The 23,414-nt window shown below is 29.2% G+C and overlaps 1 protein-coding gene across 2 annotated transcripts in view; it reads left to right on the top strand.

The window, feature by feature from the left end:
• The window catches only part of LOC142322852 (uncharacterized), a 133,117-nt gene extending 110,952 nt beyond the window's left edge, over nt 1-22,165 (top strand). The window contains exons 10-17 of one of the 2 annotated variants that reach the window (XM_075361935.1): nt 1,425-1,552; nt 2,030-2,294; nt 5,367-5,589; nt 6,848-6,973; nt 10,820-10,961; nt 16,254-16,409; nt 18,618-18,694; nt 22,114-22,165. In XM_075361935.1, the coding sequence (XP_075218050.1) occupies nt 1,425-1,552; nt 2,030-2,294; nt 5,367-5,589; nt 6,848-6,973; nt 10,820-10,961; nt 16,254-16,409; nt 18,618-18,692 (1,115 nt within the window). In that variant the 3' untranslated portion in view covers nt 18,693-18,694; nt 22,114-22,165. Of the gene's footprint in view, nt 1-1,424; nt 1,553-2,029; nt 2,295-5,366; nt 5,590-6,847; nt 6,974-10,819; nt 10,962-16,253; nt 16,410-18,617; nt 18,836-22,113 lie in introns of those variants that run through there. The other variant, XM_075361934.1, reaches the window with a different exon arrangement.
• Nucleotides 22,166-23,414: the final 1,249 nt, after the last annotated feature.

The raw sequence follows: 23,414 nt of genomic DNA, 5'->3' as shown, positions 1-23,414 counted from the left end.
ATTACCAAAATGTACACAGTTTGTTCCAGATGCTGTGAAACCATCAGTTTGTAAGGAATGTGGTTAACTAGTTTATCCATGATACTCTTTACTATTATAAAGAATTTTTTTGAATTGTTTAGTAAAAAATTAACAACTAAGTTTTAAATTTTGTTAGGTTTAACATCAATAGAAAAATTACAACAAAACATGCTAAGCAACCACCTCTATTTCATTACATTCAATAAAAATACATTTCTAATATTTTAAACACAACTTCTGATTACAACAGGAGGTAAGAATTTACACGTATTTCAAAGGTTAAAATGAAATGAAATAAAAATGTTAAGAACTTTCATAGATCATTTTAAAATTATTAAACTGGGCTTTACCCTTTTTTCTGTGGTATTCCCTCCTAGTTTTTTTGTGTCCACATCTAAAACTAAATTTCAATGAATAAAAATTGAAAATGAATAAAATCTAGAACATTTGTAGAAATTTTTTTTTAGTATTTAAAAATTTTGACCAGAAGTTACTATCCTAGTATGAGATGTGAGCTGAAGGAGTGTAGGGAAATTGTAGAAAAAAAAAATCATTAGTATGATTCACAAAAGAAAACACTCATCTTTGAAGAGTTATAACGTATGAAAACCACTTGATGAAAAATCAATCTTATACTGTTTTTAAAGATTGTTTTTTCTTGACTATTCTTGTGAGTTTAATTTATTTATAAAAAAAGTTGTAAAAGTTACAGAAAATTGTGAATAAAACATACCTCAATTCTTGTCTGTTTTTTTTTAATATTGCAATTTTAATATTCCATAACACTATTCAGAAATTATTTAAAAAGGTTGATGTTTAAAGAATTTTATTATATTTTAGAGTATTTGAGTAATACAGTTGGTGGCAATACAGTGACTATTATTATAAAATTGTTATTTTGACTTTCAGTAAAGAAATGAATTGTTTTTTCTCCGAGTTGTATGTTTTAACAACATTATTGTAATACATATTAAATTTCATAATTTCAGTTAATGAGATGGAAGAAGAGTAATGAGGGCAAGAAAAATTTTCATTAAAATGGGAGGGAATCTTAGTTGCCTGTTAGAAAAAGTTCAATTATTTCACAGTGTTATATAATGAGACATCGGAATGAACTTGTAAGAGATCTGTACCATTTTAACATTATTTCTTACAACAGGCACTGTATAATTCTATGCTAAAAGTTGTGAATATCCACCTAACTTTCTAAAACAAACAAACTGTGTACGTCATACAGGCAAAAAAAAAAAAAAAAAAAAAAATGGTGTGGAATGTTAAAAGATTTTTTTAATGGTTTATAAAAATTAAAGGAAGATTTTATGATTATTTGAGATTAGGAGATTCATTTCTGATATTTACTTTTATGAGTAGATGCTTATGTTTATTGTAATTTTTTTGTCTAGGTGTTGTTTCATTTGTGTTATCATTACGTGTTGATCGTTTATATGAACATCGTGTTGTTTGGTCTGACAAACTCCTTGACAGGGATTCAAAGGAATTTCTTCAAATTGAATATGAGGCTAACCGTGCGGTATGTGTAATATTTATATAGTTATTAAATGGTTATAGCTAATTTATAAAAATAATCTCAATGACAGATGTCTGATTAAGTAGGTAAAGTAGTGTTTGATTGTTTTAGCTATTACAAATTTTGAAAGATTCTTTGCAGTTAAAATTTATACTTTGCATATGTTATGTATGCATAACAGTTAAAGAAAATTCTGGAAAACATTTTGATAAATACAAAAGTAATGTACAGAAATGTTCTCTTATTAAAATACGTTTCATCTAGAGGTAATAAAATAGTTTTTGCTAGACTTTCTTAGCTGATGAATCTTAAATTTGGATGTATGTAATATGGCTTAAATTGTGTGAGAATGTGGTTGTGAAAATAAATTAGAAGTTTAGCAATGTAAAATAAACTTCTTTTGTTCACAATATATTGTAAACACCTCACCACCTTTTTTATGTCCATTAAAAGTAGACTAATTTTTTTATTTTATTACAGATTGATTCAGCATTATCAATGACGCCTTACTCTGATGAATTTGTTGGAAGTCGTGTAAACAATGTATACAAATCATCAACAGGTGTTTATGTTAACATGACTATTCAACTTGAAGATTTTCCATCAGGCATAAAAAAATCTGAAGAATCATTAGTACAAGATATGCATCATCAGTTAGTAGCTGCTATACATAGACGTGGAAATAATATCGGCAATAGTGGTTTATGGGTTGATAGTCCACCCGGTTCTGTCTCTCAAGTATATGGTCAGTAATAAATTCTCCTTTAATTCTTTCTGATTAAATTAATTTTCCTGATTTTCCGTGAATATTGAAAATTAAAATATTTTTTACTGACGTACCTAGAATGAATAATGAAGATTTTTGATATGAATATATTTTTTGAAAATAAAATGTTGTCATTTTTTAAGAGATGTGATAGGATATTATGTCAGAGTTACATATTAGTACAATGTAAAATTGTCAATAAATAATCATGACATTTGTTATTGAGAAACAGACAGGTCTCAAAAGGACAGAGCATGCATGAATGCAGTTTTCTCTCTAAAAACTATTATCAAAGTAAGAGAAGAATTTAATCAAGAAATTCATGTAATATTTATTGATATTAAAAAGGCTTTTTGTAAATATAAATCAACCAGTTCCTATACAGTACTTATGAAAGTAAAAGTTGTTTGTTGTATTAATTAATTCAATTTGAAAATTGTATAATAACAGCACTATCAGAATGTATTTGAAAGGAAAAATTGCTTAACTATGTCAAGCTGAATAAAGGAGTGAGGTGATAAGATGACTTTATCACCTGCTATTAAAGAAAAACAAAAAAAAAACACAATTTATAAATGTACAACAATAATAAAAAAATATTATTAATGTGTACATGAACTTGTACATAAAATTCATAGAAGCTGTGTAGAATATAATAAAAAGTAACTTTATTTAGAAAAAAGTCACACCCATACAATTTGTGAATATCAAGTAAATTCTTGTACTAAAATTGATTTATTAAAGTCATTTTTTGAGTACTGACCAAAGATTTTCAATTGGATTTAAGTCTGAGGAATTGCTTGGTCACAGGAACACTATAATGTTTCGTTTTTCAAAAATGTTTTCTACTTTTTTGGCAGTTTGGTATGATGCCAAATCTTGTTGGAACTCTCCGTTGCCTTGTGAGAATTTGTTACAACCCTTCCTTTTAGAATCTCAATATATCCATCACTTTTCAGCATACCAACTACTGGAAGTAAAGAACAAGGCCTTCATCGCTTGGGGTTGCCTTCAAATGAAAACAACCCCAAAATGTTTCTGTGGATGTTTTAACTGATTGATGGATATGAGCCAGTGATGTATTTCCATCTGATGATTTTCTAATGTTTGGAACCTTTGGCCCTGAACATAAAAATGTGACTCGTCAGAAAACATAACATTTTCTCAGTCTTCTTTGGTCCAGTTAGCTGCTGTGCCCCAAAAGAGCCTTTTTTATGTATTGCTGGTGTTAAAAGCTGCTTTCTACCTGGCCGATGAGCTTTCCATCCAGTTGCAAGAAGTCGGCATCTAACAGTTGTCACATGCAAATTTGTTCCACCGGCTGCTAATTCTTGATTTAAGTCCACAGCAGATAATTTTGGATCAAGTTTACTTTTTCTCACTAATGACCGATCCTGTACTGGAGTAGTTTTCTTTTACGGCCACATTTGCCTTTCTTTTGAGGTAAAAAGAAACCAGTTTCTTTAAATTATTTTAAAGAACCATACTCAGAAGCTATTTTTCGTTACTGGTATGCGCAAAAAGTGAAACAATTTTCAAACACTTTCTTGGAGTTATGTCCATTATTATATATCCAAGACACACAGAACAAAAAATACAAAAATATGATTTTGTAATAAAAAATGAAATAAACTTTCACAAAACACTAACATGAAAGTTGCTAAATACCAAAGAACAATAATCTCACATTACACAGACAACTTAAAGAATGGGTGTGGTCAAGCATTGCAGCCACAACATAGAAATAAACAAAAAATTCTGTATGTTGGATTAATTTCCATGCTATTATATAAATCATGTATATAAAGTGACAGTTATGGTGTTAGTTATACATATAGCCCATTCAAAGCTTTATGAATATAGTTTTCATGGTTTTGGGTGCTCTGAAATGAGCAATCTTTACACATACTAACAAATTTAGGATTGGTGTACTATGCCCTAAAAAATTACAGTAAACTAGAGTGTTTTAAGTTTTCTAACTAAGAACATTTTTTTTTAATTGAGTTATATAATAATAACAATTATATTTACATGAATTAGTATAGTTTTTCTTTAACACAATATAAAATTGTTGGCTGTACATAATTTAAAAAAAACCTTTTCAGTATATGTGTGTGTATGTGTGTGTGTGTATATATATATATATATATACATATATAGAATAGATGTGGTTTTAGACCTAAAATTATATTGTTAAAATCAGTGATTAGTAAATAATATCTCTACAAATAAGGCTAACAAAATGTAAACAAACAACTGAGAAATGTAATTCATATTATTATGTCAATCATCATTGAATATCAAAAATATCTTGTTTACTAGACTGTCTATTACAGCATGTTTTCATGAATAATTGACTTGTAATCAAAAAACACATTGCTTTGTTAGCAGTTGATTTGTGTTCTACTCTGGTGTAAAAAAAAAAAGTAAAACAAAGGTATATAGAGGCATATACAAGGAACTATGTCCAATTTATATTCATAATTTATCTGTAATCTAATTAAACATAATGTTATGAGCGTAGCCTTCAGGAGTCTACAACAAAAAATTTCCTAATATGGGCTATCCTTCCAGTTGTCTAGAATGGTTTAATATTCCTACTGGTTAGGTTGCCTGGCAGTTTTATTGCCATTTCCTAATGTAAGATGGGTTAGTCTTGGGTACTTGACAAATCCGTACCATCCAGTGAGCCAGATTAAAACCTACCACTGGTAATTCAAGTCTAAGGAAATTGTCTCATCTGGCTTTATAAAATGAGTATCAAAATTTTAAATGATTCTTACGCTATAAAACTTCAGATTTCTCTTATGTAGCTGATTTTTAAAAAATCTTAAACCATGTACTGAAGAAATAGAAATATAACAAAATTAAATGTAAAATAAACAGCCATTTGTAAATTAAACAGTAAATTGTGCTGCTAGAGAATTATTTCATAAACATTAGGGTACTATCAACATATTATGTTGTATTGTATCATAATATATAAACTAAATGTAAAAATTTCTTTATTCTCTACCAATTTACTAGGACCTTACTTGCATATTATTGCAGATTTAGATGAGTGCAGCTCATCAGAACTTCACGACTGTCATGTTAATGCAATCTGTCGCAATGTCTTCGGCTCATTTCGTTGTCTGTGCCATGAAGGTCTGAGGGATCCAATGGCTGCCGATGAACTTAGAAGTGGCCGGCGTTGTGAAGCATGTCCACCAGATTTGTGCGGCCATAGAGGTCACTGTTATTACGAGGCAAACAGTGGTCAACCTGTGTGCAAGTACGCTTTTGATTTTTATTTTATTATTTTTTTTTTAAATACATTGTAAACAGTATAAAAATAATTGAAATCGTCCTTCCAAGATATTATTGTTTACTTTGATCATTATACAATTGTTTTTGAATTACATTATAGGCAAACAATCATCATTTATCTAACAAATTTATAAAAACCAAAATTTTTTACTATAATTCATGAATGAAATGGGAGTGAAATTAGATTATTCAGCAATTTAAATATTTAGGGGAAATCATTGACTGCAAATTAAAAGAAGGATCCACTTGGCAAAACAGAATCTCCAAAATTAGAAGAGCACAAGGTTTAAGCTGGTAGACCTACCATAAGAAATGCCTTACAATAAACTCCAAAATTTTCCATTACAAAACAAAACCGTTCTCCCAGAGGCACTGTACACCTGTGAAACTATTTTTCAGATTAAAAATGTAGCTAAAACCGACTAAATAATTAAAACAGAAGGCAGGATCATCAGAACCTGTTTAAACAAAAATTACCAGAAGTATTGTGGCTGGTGAATTCCCACTAATGAAACTCTATACAAAGAAATCAATTCAATTATCAGCACAATAAAGAAGAGAAGGATTTACATTTTTCCACATCTTAAGAATACATGAAGGTTGAATTCTGAAACAACTGGTTCTCAGGAATTTGGAAAAGAAAACTAGTGGAAAATACATCAAAGAAATTAAGAAGGTTCTCAAAGAAATTGGACTGAGGATCAAGGACTCTTTTGACAAGACAAAAAAAAAACAACACTTTCAAAGTACAGTTTCTTTACAGAAAAGATGCACAGTGGAGGTTAAAGACAAAATGAGGAAACAAAGATCTTAAAAAGTACTGGTAGAACTGAAAGGTTAAGGTAGTGAGCTCTTGGAAGAATACTGGAAACTGATTTAGTGGTCCAATGACCTCAAAAGAAAAAAAAAGATTCATGACTTTTTATGGTTGCTAACATTATAAAAATGTTTGCATCATCTTTCTGTAATTATGAAGAATTTTATTTATCAATAATTATTACTCTCTTCTCACAGTAAATAAATAAAACACCTAACAGAATATAATAATCTCTGTTAATGCTATCAGGAGTAATTTGGCTTTACATAGGGTCCACAGTAAAAAAGGCAGGGATTGTCACAAGCCTATATCAAGGAATGGTTTAATTTTTTTTATTATTATTTTCTTTCCATTAGTAATCTTTAACATGATGGGGTTTCATGAATATAAAACTGTAATTTTTCAGATGTCTTGGAAATTTTTATGGCGCTCAATGTCAAATTGATGGTGAAGTACTTGGTGTTGCTATTGGTGCATCACTGTTAGCAGTATTAATCATTGCTGGTACCTTGGCGTGTTTATGTGTATGGAGGTAAGTATATGAATTTGAAATATATTCATATGTTAACTTTTACAGTTTGTTTTTTATTGTTCTGAAATTAATTTTATTATAGCATGTTATAAAGACATTAAAAAAATGGATCATCAAAAACTTGTTAATTGATAAAAAAACAAAATTAATAAATACATAAAATCCATAAAAAGATGCCACAAACAAATACGCCAAAAATTTAATGGAAGAATAGAAATTTGCAGCAAATAATGCTTCTTTAATACTCTTTTTTAAATATTCTAAATAGTCAAATCTTTTATTCTGATCGGTACATAATAATACATTACATAGATCATGTCAGGAGTGAGTAGATGGAACTCCAAGGATAAAAAAGGAACTGCCCCAGCATTTAGCTGGATGGATAAAGGGAACTGTAGAAAAACTTTGATTAGAATGTCACAAAATGTACAATTAAGTATATAAAATAAAATTTAGATGTGGTCAAGTCCACATTAATCATTTAGAATATAAACATATGAAATAATATTAAAGTAAATATGAAGTATACGTGGAAATATAAAAAATAATTACAAAATAAATCACAATTCGAAGGTGTGAATGAAAATTATTTGAGAACACATTTATATGCAGGGTTTTTTTATCAGTACTATTTAAAAATTTATCAACATAGTACTTTTGTTCCTGTAAAACAAAGATCTTCATATTGCTTTAAATAAGTTGATGCAAAGAATTTTTAAACAGTTCAGTAATTTATTAAAAATGACAACAGAAGCATAATAAGACCCTTTCTTGTAAGCTGAAATATTGTGTTGAGTTATATGAAAATAGTTTGTTATTTTGTATGATAGTGAGTATTGTTAGGTTTTAAAAATAAGTGACTATTCTTTTTAGCAAAAATTTATTGTCAAGGAAATTAAAAAAAAATTAAAATTAAAAAAAAACTGATGTACTGGTTATACAAAAACATGATTTAAAAATAATTTTTAATAATACAACTTGGATTAAATATTTTTTAATTTTTAATTTGAAATTACTTGATAATATTGACAAAATAGTGAAATCACTAGGGCATTTTAATTTAATGAACTTATGACTTCAATCAGTTGTGAAATCTGGTGGAGGTTAAGACCATACAAGTAAACATTATTGTTAAGGGGTGTAATAGATTAATTGTTATGAAAGTCTAAGATTTAATACAAGAATTGTGTAGTTAATATAACATTGAACACAGTAAAAAAAAAAAGTAAATTTTGAAACATCAACACATATAATTCAGAAAAGTACTCAAAAAATGTCCTATGACTAATATGTCCAGCTATGTACATTTACGCAGAACCTGGGCTAAGCTTCTGGTAAATTACAAAACTCAAAAATTTAACTCGGTAAATTTCATACTGTTATTAGAAAATCGACTTTTATTTTCTCAAATTTATCATAGTTGACCTACCCAGATCAATCAGTATATGTGCATCCGTCAAACAGAATGCATCTAATCAAATATAGCCAAATGTAATGTTTTAGAAATGAATTTCTAAGTCAGAAATAAAAGCATATTTATGAAAATGAATTGACCATTGATCATCATGGAACACCTGATTATATGAGTACACATAAGAGAGAAGATACATTCTTATAAATATTGTCCTTCATTGTACAAATACAAGACAATCAGTTTAATATCATGATTAAAATGAATTCTAATGTTTTAATTTAAATATTATAAAGTCATACTGAACACAATTGAATGGTAACAAAGATAAAAAGTCATAACGATCAGACCCTCTTCAAAATGTTACTACAGTACATTCTATATACAATAATTAAAAAGGCATAGTTATTTCCCTTACTCTGTCTAAAACCAGTGGCAGGAACATTCAGAATGTTTTCTCAAATTTGTCATTTACTTATTCAACAAGATTCTGAAGTTGTTTTAAAGATATTATTTGTTTTTAATAATCTTTTATAATTAATGCTTTCCTTCACTGACTGGCCATAATTTTCACTTAATTCATGGTACGAATATATTGTGGCAGGGTTAAGATCTTTTGCATTGAGAAATTTAATTACAGACTGAACTTCTAAATAAGTAAGAAAGTTGCAGTGTTTATTGTCATAAGCCTCATTAATTCACTTACACAGGAAAGCAAAGAACATATACAGATGACTAATTAAATGAATGACGTCTAAATAATGAATGAGTAGAAGTTATTTTACACGTATAAACTGATACATTGTTGCTGATAATTTTTTATTAGCAACCAAACCTAACTTTTAACATATGCTTGCTCCCTGCATTTTGATACAGATTCTCATAAAATGGGAGAAATGAATAAAGTACTTCATATATATCACTTCATTTGAGATCAACATTACGAAAAAATATATGTGTACTATTTATTTCCTTTGTGTTGTTAGAAAATTGATTTTATAAGTTATCTAATGAGATTTCATTTTGTATTTAGCATAGGTTTAAAAAAAACAAATTTGTCCACTTCCCATACAATTAAAGAAGTCTATCTCATTTTCCCAGGGTAGAATGTTGTTTCAAGATCCATATCTCTGATACAAAAGAAAAATATCTAGAAAATAACAATTACTCCCAAAGACTGCATTGATATTGCTTAATCCTCTCCTGATTTAGGCAGTTTATGAAGACTGCATTGTTTATGATTTCAAAAAATGATGTTAAACTATCTTTAAGAAGATAGGCTCATGGTATTATAGATTCAAAACTTGCAAGAATTTTGTTATTACTATATCGCTTAATGTTCAATCTTTGTTTGAATTAAGCCTAATCACAAAAGAGGTGTAGGGGAAGGTAAAAAAAATTGTTTAAAAAGAACAAAATATTTTGATGATTTCACAAAAAATACCCAAAGAAGAAGTATTGAACAATGAAAAATTAAAGGTTGTAAAACTTTTTCTGGATAAATGATATAGTGAAAATTGAAAAAAAGGTTGTTAGTTATTATTTCTCAAAAGATTAATGGGCATTAAAATTATTGTTTTAAATATTAAAGTCCATATTATAAATTAATAATAATAATTATTATTAAACTGCTAATGATGACAATGGTAAAAGATGATACAATCAAATGTTAACTGGTGTTAGTCATAATGATTTGAAATGTGTTAATTAATGAAAATTTTTTGAAATTATATAACACTTTTGTAACTTTCAATAATTAATTTTAACATTTTCCTGATTCAACATAAGAAATATATAGATTAAATATTATGCAAAATTACATGAAAAAAATAATTTTACTAAAGATTTGTCTAAAATAAAAAAAACTACCCTTTAGTTTCAAAATTCCTTGACTTACTGTTTGAGACATTGCTTTTTAAGTAAAGGATAACTATTTTTAAGAACTGGAGGTTTATTTAATGGAAATTTTCCCAAAAAATATGAAAATAATAGTTTGTGTGCATCTTTGTGGGAGGTGAGACATGATTTTTTCATTTTCCTTCAAATCATTTTGGGTAGACACAGAGGACTACAGAAGTGAAATACCTAATTTTGAGTAAAAATATTTGAGTATAATTTTTAAATATAACATGCAATGTAAAAGACCATAAAGACTAAAGACATAATGATTAAGAAGCATGAGACAGATCAAACATTACAATGTATCAGCTCTTAGCAAATCTTTACCTTTAAACAATAATGCCAGAGGATAAATTAGAAATAACTGTTGTTTCCATTTTATAAAGAGGCAATTCTAAAGTTTGTAACTAATATAAATGTTACAATAAATATTATGAAAAATCAATATTAAAAGCTATTAAATAAATTATTTAGTAATCCTTTCTTTTTAAAAAATGCTAGATTCATTATTTAATTATTTATTGTTTTATTTATAGTCGAAAATGGAGTCGTGAGGATGATGGTGTAACACAATATCCTCCTTACACATTAAGAGGACTTAAAGTACCTCAGTATGGTGTTTGTTTAGATGAAAGATTACGTTGGGCTCAGATGGCTGATGCTACAAATCATTATGCTGTAAGTCAACAGTATTAGATTTAGAAAATTATTGTTATTGACTGAAAAACATGTGAAGATTTGTTTGTTATGTTGAATTCTGTTTTTTTTTCCTGTTTATGCTATGTGCAAGATCTGTTCAAAAATATTCAACCATACTCTTTTTTCTTAATAAGCATTTGAATATGAGTTGTAAAACTTGGTAGAGCAAAGCACTACTATGTACTGTGCATGCATGTGTTTTTTTTGTAACCTCATGCAGCACTTCAGTTGCTGTCAATCAGAATTTATTATGTTAGTATAATAGGTATTTGTGGCTTTTTTATTTTATTGGCTGTGAGAGGTTATACAGATTAAAAAGTGATATAACTGTTTTCAAAATGGTCGAACTTCAGTTGAGAGTGATCAATGTATTCATAGGCCATCATCAAGCTGAAATCCAATATCATTAACAACTTTCACAGTTTGATAAGCAAGACAAACGAGGAGCAAAGTGAAATGAGGACGACTGTTTTTACACGACTGCCAAAAAAGGAGTGTAATGTATTTAGCATGGATTTGTATATGTATATATGTTAATTCCACCATAGTAGTGCACCCAACAACTGAACCAATTTAGATTATGACCCTGCATTAGAAACCTTTCATTACTGGGAGTATCATAGGCTACATAAATATATGTAGTAGTGATTTACCAGCTGATGCGCAAAATTTAATGAATTGAATTAATGAACTGTGAGACTTTATCAGTGTGTGAGCTGGGTCTGAAATGAATGATTCAAATCAATCAAATGAATAATATTACAAAAACAATAGAAGTAAATTTATGATAAATAATATTAAATAAATTAAAACAATCTCTGTTTAATTATCATTGCAGACATGAATATTATACAGGAGTGTACAAAAGGCCACAAAGAAATTAGGTATGCATGCAAACCGAATAAATTGCATACAGGAACCAATACCCCCAGATACCATTAAAAGAATAAGGAACTGCCAATGGTTTATCAACCAGGTGGAAAATATTGGGATGGGCATACTGAATAATGTGTTTTTTAGTGATGAAGCATATTTTCACGTTAGCAGTTATATTAAAGCTAGAACAACAGATATTGGTCAGCACAAAATCCACACATCTTACATGGAATGCTGCTGCACTTGCAGAAGGTAAGGGTTTGGTGTGTGATTTCTCAACAACAAATAGTGGGTCCAATTTTTTTTTTACAAAATCAACAACAGTCGGGCATAGCAGAATATATTTATGTAATTTATAGCTCTTCTCCAGCCATGAAGGCTATTGTTACCTGCACATTACAAGCTGTGCATAACTACATTTCATCGATCAAATCAAATGTGAGTATCTCTGTACTGCAGTCCATATTGGAAATAGTGTATAATATCATGATGTAGACAATAAAATGATTACACTGTATATTAATAATTGCCTACAGAGTTTAGCAGTAGTTATTTTTAAATTACAGCTAGCATGAAAAATAATATAATATTCACCAGCATATGGATAATGCTTCTTCCGTCACCTGATAATTTTATAAAATATGAAAAATGAAAAGCATGATTGGGATTTTAACCCAGAACCTTCTAGAAGAAAGGCAACATACTACCACTCCACCACAGAGGATGACAAACTGATAGTAATATTAATAACTGATACAATATTGTTACAGATATTTATTTCTAACTGTTTTGTTGCGTTAAAATAAGTAATTTCTAGTCCCTTGGATATTGTTAAATGTTACATATTATTGATAAGTATTTAATATTGTGTATAAGTTTATATTCAACAAGATCACTAAATTTATAATAAATAATAAATCAAATGTTTCTAGTGATTAATTATCATAGGAAAATCTCTGTATATATTTTTTTTTTGTCTTCAATCATTTGACTGGTTTGATGCAGCTTTCTAAGATTCCCTATCTAGTGCTAGTCATTTCATTTTGGTATATCCCCTACATCCTACATCCCTACAATTTGTTTTACATATTCCAAACGTTGCCTGCCTACACAATTTTTTCCTTCTACCTGATCCTCTAATATTAAAGCAACTATTCCAGGATGCCTTAATATGTGGCCTATAAGTCTATCTCTTCTTTTAACTATATTTTTCCAAATGCTTCTTTCTTCATCGATTTGCCGCAACACCTCTTCATTTGTCACTTTATCCACCGATCTGATTTTTAACATTTCTCCTATAGCACCACATTATAAAAGCTTCTAAACGTTTCTTCTCAGGTACTCCGATTGTCCAAGTTTCACTTCCATATAAAGCGACGCTCCAAACATATACTTTCAAAAATCTTTTCCTGACATTTAAATTAATTTTTGATGTAAACAAATTATATTTCTGACTGAAAGCTCGTTTCGCCTTGCTATTTGGCATTTTATATCGCTCTTGCTTCATCCATCTTTAGTAATTCTACTTCCCAAATAACAAAATTCTTCTACCTCCATAATCTTTTCTCTTCCTATTTTCATATTCAGTGGTCCATCTTCATTATTTCTACTACATTTCATTACTTTTGTTTTGTTCTTGTTTATTTTCATGCAGTAGTTCTTGCGTAGGACTTCATCCATGCCGTTCATTGTTTCTTCTAAATCCTTTTTACTCTCAGCTAGAATTACTATATCATCAGCAAATCGTAGCAGCTTTATCTTTTCACCTTGTACTGTTACTCTGGATCTAAATTGTTCTTTAACATCATTAACTGCTAGTTCTATGTAAAGATTAAAAAGTAACGGGGATAGGGAATATCCTTGTTGGACTCCCTTTCTTATTACGGTTTCTTTCTTATGTTCTTCAATTATTAATATTGCTGTTTGGTTCCTGTAAATGTTAGCAATCGTTCTTCTATATCTGTATTTGAACCCTGATTTTTTAAAATGCTGAACATTTTTATTCCAGTCTACGTTATCGAATGTCTTTTCTAGGTCTATAAATGCCAGGTATGTTGGTTTGTTTTTCTTTAATCTTCCTTCTACTATTAATCTGAGGCCTAAAATTGTTCCCTTGTCCCTATACTTTTTCTGAAACCAAATTGGTCTTCTCCTAACACTTCTTCCACTCTCCTCTCAATTCTTCTGTACAGAATTCTAGTTAAGATTTTTGATGCATGGCTAGTTAAGCTAATTGTTCTATATTCTTCACATTTATCTGCTCCTGCTTTCTTTGGTAACATGACTATAACACTCTTTTTGCAGTCTGATGGAACTTCCCCTTTTTCATAAATATTACACACCAGCTTGTATAATCTGTCAATCGCTTACTGACCTGCACTGCACAGTAATTCTAAAGGTATTCCGTCTATTCCAGGAGCCTTTCTGCCATTCAAATCTTTTAATGATCTCTTAAAATCAGATCTCAGTATTGTTTCTCCCCTTTCATCCTCTTCGACTTCCTCTATAACACAATTTTCTAATTCATTTCCTCCATATAACTCTTCAATATATTCCACCCACCTATCGACTTTGCCTTTCGAATTATAAATCGGTATACCATCTTTGTTTAACACATTATTAGATTTTAATTTATGTACCCCAAAATTTTCCTTAACTTTTCTATATGCTCCGTCTATTTTACCAATGTTCATTTCTCTTTCCACTTCTGAATTCTTTAATCCACTCTTCTTTTGCTAGTTTGCACTTCCTGTTTGTATTATTTCTTAATTGTCTACAGTTCCTTTTACTATCTTCATCATTAGTATTCTTATATTTTCTACGTTCATCCATCAGCTCCAATATATCATCTGAAATCCAAGGTTTTCTATCAGTTCTTTTTGTTCCACTTAAATTTGCTTCTGCTGATTTAAGAATTTCTTTTTTAACATTTTCCCATTCTTCTTCTACTTTTTCTACTTTATCTTTTTTACTCAGACCTCTTGCGATGTCCTCCTCAAAAATCTTCTTTACCTCCTCTTCATCAAGCTTCTCTAAATTCCACCGATTCATCTAACACCTTTTCTTCAGGTTTTTAAACCCCAATCTACATTTCATTATCACTAAATTATGGTCGCTATCAATATCTGCTCCAGGTTAAGCTTTGCAGTCGACAAGTTGATTTCTAAATCTTTGCTTAACCATGATATAATCTATTTGATACCTTGCAGCACCTGGCTTTTTCCATGTGTATATTCTTCTATTATGATTTTTAAACTGGGTGTTGGCAATTACTAAATTATACTTTGTGCAAAACTTTATAAGTTGGTCCCCTTTTTCATTCCTTTTTCCCAGCCCGCATTCACCTACTATATTTCCTTCCTTGCCTTTTCCAATCTCCAACTATTATTAAATTTTCATTTCATTTTATGTGTTTAATTGCTTTCTTTCAAAATTTCCCGTTTCTTTGAATCATCCTGTATAAATATAATTATTATTATAATTTGTTAAATTACGTTTTTTTGTTATCACTAAATCTATGGGTATACTTTTATCTAAGAATATGCTTTCGCATTAATTTCTAGTAACAGATGTAGCTTTGTACACAGTACATTCATGTGCTATGCAACATTAAATAAGGTCAATTCCTGAGTATATTAGTTAATTTTTATTCTGGTTTGGTTCCATCATGATTTTGAATTAGACTAGCAAATACCCCATTTGAATTTTGAAAATCCGAAAATTGGTTGCAAAGATATAATAACATTACAAATAACCATGATCTCTTAGATTGAGAGTGTACCTGATGCAAGTAAAAGTAAGTCTTTAACCCACTAAAAAATACCTGTTTGAATTTTGAAAATTGAACAATTGTTTGCAGAGATATTATAAGAGCATTCCATTACACCTCCTGAAACAGTGCCTCAGGGGCACCACATTTGTTACCAGTAGGTGGTTGGTTTAGTCTCACATCACCTCATCATTTAGCCTTACATGCAGTCCCCACAGGAAGCCCATTATTATAATTTATGCAAACCTTTCCTTGGAGACTGTTCAAGTAATGCACATAGTGCGCTATAAAATGATAGCACTGTATTTAATATAAATAAAATTTCAGCACTGAGGTAAGTTCTATCATTCAAAATCGGTAATGAATGAGTTATACTAAACTATCACTTTATTTAAAAAAGAGAATATTTCTCAGCTTTTGTGGAACTTCCATGATATTCTGCAATATTGAATGGGTTAAATGTCCCATGAACTCCCATTTAATAATAATTAGATATGTACTCGTATATTACATTGCAGCCAATAGATGAATTACTTTTCAGGACATTTATAGCTTTACTAACATTATCATTTGTGTAAATAACTATTACATAACATATAATTAAATATGTTTTATTTTATTTACAGCCTGAACCTGTATGTCGAGTACCTCCAATTTGTACCCCAACTCAGCTGTATGGTCGAGCGCCGCCACCCCCTGGGCCTCTTTCCAGTTCAGAAGAGGATGATTTGCATTTACTAGGAGGTGGAACTTTCCATGTGCCACGACCAAAGTCTACCTCAGTAAGTTTATGAGAATAATAACAGAGTAATAAAAATGAAAAAAAAAATAGCTATTTAGAAAACTGAATCAGTTTATAATTGATGGTTATACTCATTTGAAATACTTCAGGGAATAGTATTCTGAAATGTAAAAGATATAAAATTAGGCTAAAATACCTGTCTTTTGAGCTTAAAATTATAATCAGTTTTCTTTGATCAGAGTTATTAAGCAACTGATGCATTTATACTTTTTTCCCTTTCCTGTTTAGCCTCTGGTAATCACTGTCAGGTATTACTTCAGAGTATGAATGAGGATGATATGTATGGATGTAAGTGAAGTGTAGTCTTGTACAGTCTCAGGTCGACCATTTCTGATATGTGTTGTTAATTGAAACCCAACCACCAAAGAACACTGGTATCCATCATCCAGTATTCAAATCCATATAAAGATAAATTTACTAGGATTTGAACGTGGGAACTCTCAACTTCGAAATCAGCTAATTTGCAAAGACACATTCACCACAAGACCAACCCCGTGGGTTGATGCGTTTACACTTGATTCACTTTAAGAGCTATCCTGTTGTAAACAAACCCCGTGGCACTGTAATAGATTCTCAAAAGTTACGCATTCAAATTATACGTTTTGATGTTTTATGTTTGATTTATGATCTGATTTACATTTGATATTTTTATTTGTGCTGACTGAATCGAGTTATTTACATGGCAGCTATATTTAAAGTTGTACCACTGTTGACAAAAACACAATAGATGATAAAGTATTATATAAATACTGGTGAACACTAAAAAATTAAGTCACCCAGTATATTACTGCAATAACACAATCACACATGCTGCAGTAAAATCTCTACTACAAACAACAGCTATAAGGATCATAAAAGCACTTTGATATACAAAGATATTTTTAAAAAGTGGTTTAAGTCAGTTTTTACATAATTGGTTAGATAAATTTTCCAATTCCTATAAATTTCTTCTTTCTCAAATTGCTGGTCTTTTTGAAAATTCCAACTCATATCTAAATAGATCAAACAGAGATTTTAGTAATAATTGCATTATTTCTTATATGCCACTAAGTATGACACCTATGACAATAAGAAAATATATGAAATTTTAAGTGCCATTACCAAAAGTTTTTTTTTTTGCAAAGAAATAAAAATGATTCATCATTCTGTTTATGAATTCCATTGTAAATCTACATTTCAACCCTTTAATGTGCAGAAAATGTGGAATTCAAGAGTGGTATAAAAGTTCTATAAGGTTTTGGAAACTATGTTTGCAACATCTAGAACTAAATTCAAATGGTGTTGAACAATGGATGTTTGCTAATGAAGAGATCAACACTTCACAATCATTTTCAAATGAGGATATCATTTACTATAGTTTTAATTGAGAAAAGTAGGATTCTCTTTGACTCTTGTCTAACTGTCGATTTTACTTTTGAAACCTAATTCAAATTCTAGTAAAACAAAAAAATTATTTTTCTTTGCACAACTATATTTTGTAGAAGAACTGTAAATACATATATATGTAAACAGAAAGATAATCTCACTTTATTTAAAATAATTTAATCTTTCTGATGAAATAAATTTATTCATACAGATGGCACTGGCAAGATATTCAAAAAACTTTTAATTAGATTGAACTTTTAATTCTATTTTGAATTGAAAAAGTTTTTTCAATCAGAAACACAATTTTTAATCAATTAATAAAAATAATATTTAATTTTAATTTAGAATAACCAGATATAGTTTTGTCTCTTAAATTATCTAAACAAATAGAATTAAACATTTATTTTTCAGAGCTCTGTGACTTGTAAATTGCTTTCTTACTGTTGAATTGTACATGTATGAAAAGAATATAAGGTTTAATGTAAAATGTATATTATGAGTTACAATCAGACAAAAATAAAGGATTATTTTACTGAAATCACTTGATATCTGCATTGAACGTGTGGAATAAAATGATTGCTAAGAGAATGAATAATAATTTTGTGTCCAAAATTTTAAAGTAGATAACTGAACCAGTTATCTTTCAGATTGATGCTGAATATCTTGTGGAAGTTTCCCAGAATGTAAAAATCACTATTGTGATGTGTTTAATCCAAATAAATCAACAAGTAAAACAAAACAGTTGAAATTTTATGATAAAATGAAACATGGAAATATTTTTTGTTGTTTATAAACAATAACACAATATTTTTTTCATTTTTAGAATGAGAGTGCAATTTACTGGACTGCTGAATATTCCCATCATACTGGACCAAGAATGGTGACTGCTCAGTTTTAAAAGTAATATTTTTGTATGTAATGTATGTATGTATGTATCGATGTATGTATTCATTATTAGCTTTAGGCGTAAACATTATATAAATTTTTATATTTATATTTTTAATAAAAAAAACCAAACTGTTATCGATTTTTTTTTTGTCTTGTAGGTTATCAATAAAATATCTAGTACTGTTATTTATATCATTGTTTTTTATTACTCTAATTATATTTCCAGAATTTAAACCTTGAGGAAGGTTAAACAGTATCAAAGCAACTCATGCACATCATCTACAGGACTGTTCTTTGTTACAACATTATTTCATTCCCACTGTCAATAATTTGGTTGCAATACATTCAAAAATTATTTAAAAATATCATGTATATTCATCAGACTTTTGGAAAAGTGTCTGCACAGTTTGAAAGCTATATCTTCATTTTTATTGTGGGAAATTTTGTTTAAAATATTAGGATTGTAAAATGTCGACTTTACCTCATATTTTTATTTATTTCAAAATTAGGAAATACTCCATATTAAGAATTTATAAAACACTATAAATTAAAAAATTGCAACAGTAGCATACAGAAATTTAAATTAATTAGTTCTGAAATTTGTAACAGAAATTTCATGTCTTCCTAATTAATAATTATATTTGTTTCCAGTTAGATTCAAAATGTTTAGAATTATATATCACTTCTTGCTATTTCTACACTACATATCAGAATATTAAAATAAAAAAAACATAATAAAATAAAATATTAAAATAAAAAAGTTAATTTTAGTAGATACTATGCACTAATTAGGAGTTAGCTCAATATTATTGGTAGTAAGCAATTAAAATCATTATTACTATTATTGTAAAGAAAATACATTTTTTTATCAGTTATAGGAAGAATTACAAATTCTGTATGAAAGTAAAGCAGTTTTGTATCAAATTGGTATTACATAGTTGATAAACCTACATAAAACCTATATTATACTGTATAGGAACTAATCCAAAAAAAAAAATGATTAAACATAATTTTATCATTTTTAATCATATTAGTAAAAATATAATTTAATTTTAATTAGGCATAACCAAATTTAATTTTGTCTCTTGAATTATCTAAAGAAATAGAATTAGATTTCTATTTCTCAGAAATCTATGACTTGTAAATTGTTTTCTTTCTTTTCAATTGTACGTATATGAAAAGAACGTAGTTTATATGTAAAAAGTGTATTATGTATAACAATCAGACATTAATAAATGATTATACTGCTGAAGTCACTTGAGATCTGCAGTGAACGCATGGAATAAAATATGTGCAAGAAGAGTATAAATAAGAATTATGTGTCCAAAATTATAAAGATATTTGAGATTGAAGTTGTAATTAAAGTTTTAGGATTAAACAATTTAAATGTGATAAAATGTTATAGATAGATTGAATTAAAATTTATAATTTATATAATAATATTATTAAAGGTCCCTGCACACCTTTCGATCCTGTTTGATCCGATCTTATCCACACAGATAATTTCCTTCTCTAATCTGATCATTAGTCAGTATAACTGAGACTTATGACCTGATTACACTCTTGTAATGGCACCTTTTTGTCGAAAAATCAAAAAATTGGGGTTCCTGTTACAACATTGTTGATCCTCCAAAAGCCCCCACCAGAAAGGAAATTTTGAACAAAAAAGTGGCTAAAGGAAAAAAAATAAATTTACCCATTTGATATTGTTGAAGCAATTGAACTCGGATGATTTCCGAATTTTTTTATGAATGAATGAACATTGTTTTGTGGAATTGCTAAGAATGGTAAAGCGGTTCATCAATCATGTCTGAAACCTGCGAGGCTATATGCATTTGTTTGAAGAAGTACATTAAGGTAAGTGAAAATTAATTTGCTTTTTACAAATTATTAAAATCCTAGTCAGTAGTGAAGCATCATTAAATTTTTTTTGTTAGTTATTGTGAATATATTTCGCAGTATTTTCACAATGAGGGTACAGTAGAACCTCGCTAATTCATAACAGTGAATGAATGACTCAGTCAATGAATGATAACATCAGCATCGGCATACAAAGCAAAATATTAATGTTTTGGCTGTGGCAATAACACATATACGCTGTAATTATGACCGGAATTCTAATAACAGACAATTATGAGTACTTCACACTTGCGTACACAGTACAATGAGTTTCCTAGAATTCATTATTACTGAAGCTTTGTGCTGATATATCTAACAACATTCTTTATTGTGTACATTTCTCAATCATTAAAAAAAAGTTTTTTTTTGCAGTTACAGTGCTTCTTTGTTTTAGTTTGAAAATTTCCAGCAATATATATGTTCTAGCATAATGTTAGCACGTTGTTTGTATTGTAGTAAATTGTCTTCAATGGTTTTTTTTTTCAATTCGTAATGTTGATGCTTTTATGTTGATCAGGAATTTACAAAATTATAATTCTCAAAATATCATTTCTTACCATACAAAAAATCACATTTATTAATCAAGTAAAAATGTTCATTATTACAAATACAATTATTTATAGTATTTTTTGTATTATCAAATACAAAAAAAGTAAAATATACTGTATACATAATTAAATAATCATAAAAATTAAAAAAAAATACAAACAAAAAGTAAAAGTAAAAAGTAGCTGTTTATTGTTTTTTCTGTCAAACTGCAAAAACTCATTTAAATCATGACCATTGTGATTTATATCAGGTAAATTGTGTTGTGATTGGGAAATAATACTGGGTAACAATTGGATATTGCAATAGGGTTTCTTGGTTTTGTATGGGAAAGGGTGCAGGGGAATAATGACTATAAGAGGAGGATGATATTGAGGATGGTTGAGAGTAAAAATGAGAAGGTTGTGGACTAGGTGATAACTGTGCTGTGGAAAAGTGAGTTAGTTTTTTAATTTTCCCGTAACACAGAGCACTGGACATCAATTTTTGGGAAATAGCTTGTTGGTCAGCATCCAGTTCCGATAACTGAATACCAAAAGACAGGCTCATCATCTCCCACTGATCTTGCTTAGAATTTAATAAGGCTATTCAAATCAATGAGTTACTCTTGTTTCTTTTGAATTGTAGCAACACGAGCCTTTTTACTTGGTGGTGGTGGTGGTGTTGTACTTTCTGCAGAACTTGTAGAAGTGACAGCTTTGTTAGTGGGAACAGCACGAGTTTGTTCTTGTGAATTTGCTTGTTGTTGATTTTACTGGAAAATAAGACAATGTTATTACTTTATCAATCAGTCCGATAAACATGAACTGATAGTTGTTCGTGCAGAGAAAGAACAAATTTTTTGCAACGGATCCTGCTAGTTTTATCTGTAATTTTATGTCTTTTTATGTACTGTGTAGTTGTAAAATTGTTATTTTATTTTTATACTAATTTTTGTAGGCATAAATTTTATTTTTAAATATTTTGATTTTTTTTTTATGTTGCAGTTATCATCATCAACAACTGAATGGAAAGCCATTGCTGCCTCCTTTGAAGACAAATGAATTTCAGCCACTGTGTTGGTGCCATGGATGGCAGGCATGCTGCTATTCAAAAGCCAATAAACAGTGGATCACTATATTATAATAAAAAGATTTTTTAGCATTGTACTATTTGCAACTTTTAGTGGAAACTATGACTTTCAGTGTGTCAAAGTTGGTAATAATGAAAGTATATCAGATTCAACCAACTTGCAGAATACCACATTTTAGCAAACTGGTGTCTCATGACCTTATATACCAAGTCCATCACTGTTACCAGGTACTAACACTTTGGTCCCATAATGTATTTGTCGGAGAAAGTGCTTTTGCTTTGAGTAAGCACATTATGAAACCATATCCTCTGAAAAATATAACCCATGAACAGTACATATTTAATTACCGATTATCTTGCGCAGGGAGGGTAGTAGAAAATTTTTTTGGAATTTTAGTTGCGAGGTTTGGAGTGTTCCAGAGCGCTATTTCTGTTAATATTAAACATGTAGACATTATTGTACTAGTTTGTTGCTATCTTCATAACTACTTATCTAAAAACAATGTAGAATACATCAGTGAATATCAAGGGATCCAGGAGAATGTAGCAAGAGAGATACAGTGGAACCTCTGTGTCAAACTGACATGGTTCTAGAGAGTGCTGAAGGAACTGATATACGACAGAAATTTACTAATTTCTTTAATAATGAAGGAAGAGTATCGTTTCAAGAAGACATGACGCAAAGTACTCATAGTACTACAACTTTGGGATGTACACTTTGCCAACCCCTGCACCAGTAGTAATAGTATCTTTCACCTAAAAGAAGATTAAATTACCTAGCTGTAGATTAACCATAATTCAAATATCTTTTAAATGTTTACATAAATATTGTTCACGTAATTAAATAAAGTTTTAAATATTTTACAAGTTACATTATAATATACTCAAGTAGCCTACTTGAATATTAAAGAATTTTTAATTTTTGAATTTTGTATGAAATAAATATGTTTAAAAGTACAATGCCGTTGTTAAAAGTACAATCCTGTTGTACATGGTCCTCCTGTTATCTAATTTTCTTTTTAAATCAGTAATAGTTGCATCCTCCTTAATGTTTTTGTATATGCTAAGAAGACATATGTTATAAGCACATGTAAGACATACATTATAAGTACGGTTCCAGCTATTGCTATTTGGATATAATGGATGGTTGGTATCCCATAGGCACCGGTTATTTTTGTAGCACTCCAACAGTTCAATAAAGTGTTCTCTGCATTCG

This window comes from Lycorma delicatula, chromosome 4 (assembly GCF_047948215.1).
Source record: "Lycorma delicatula isolate Av1 chromosome 4, ASM4794821v1, whole genome shotgun sequence".
Taxonomy (NCBI): Eukaryota; Metazoa; Arthropoda; class Insecta; order Hemiptera; family Fulgoridae; genus Lycorma; species Lycorma delicatula.
The sequence above is the reverse complement of the archived record's forward strand: the minus strand, read 5'-3'. Positions and strand labels throughout refer to the sequence as shown.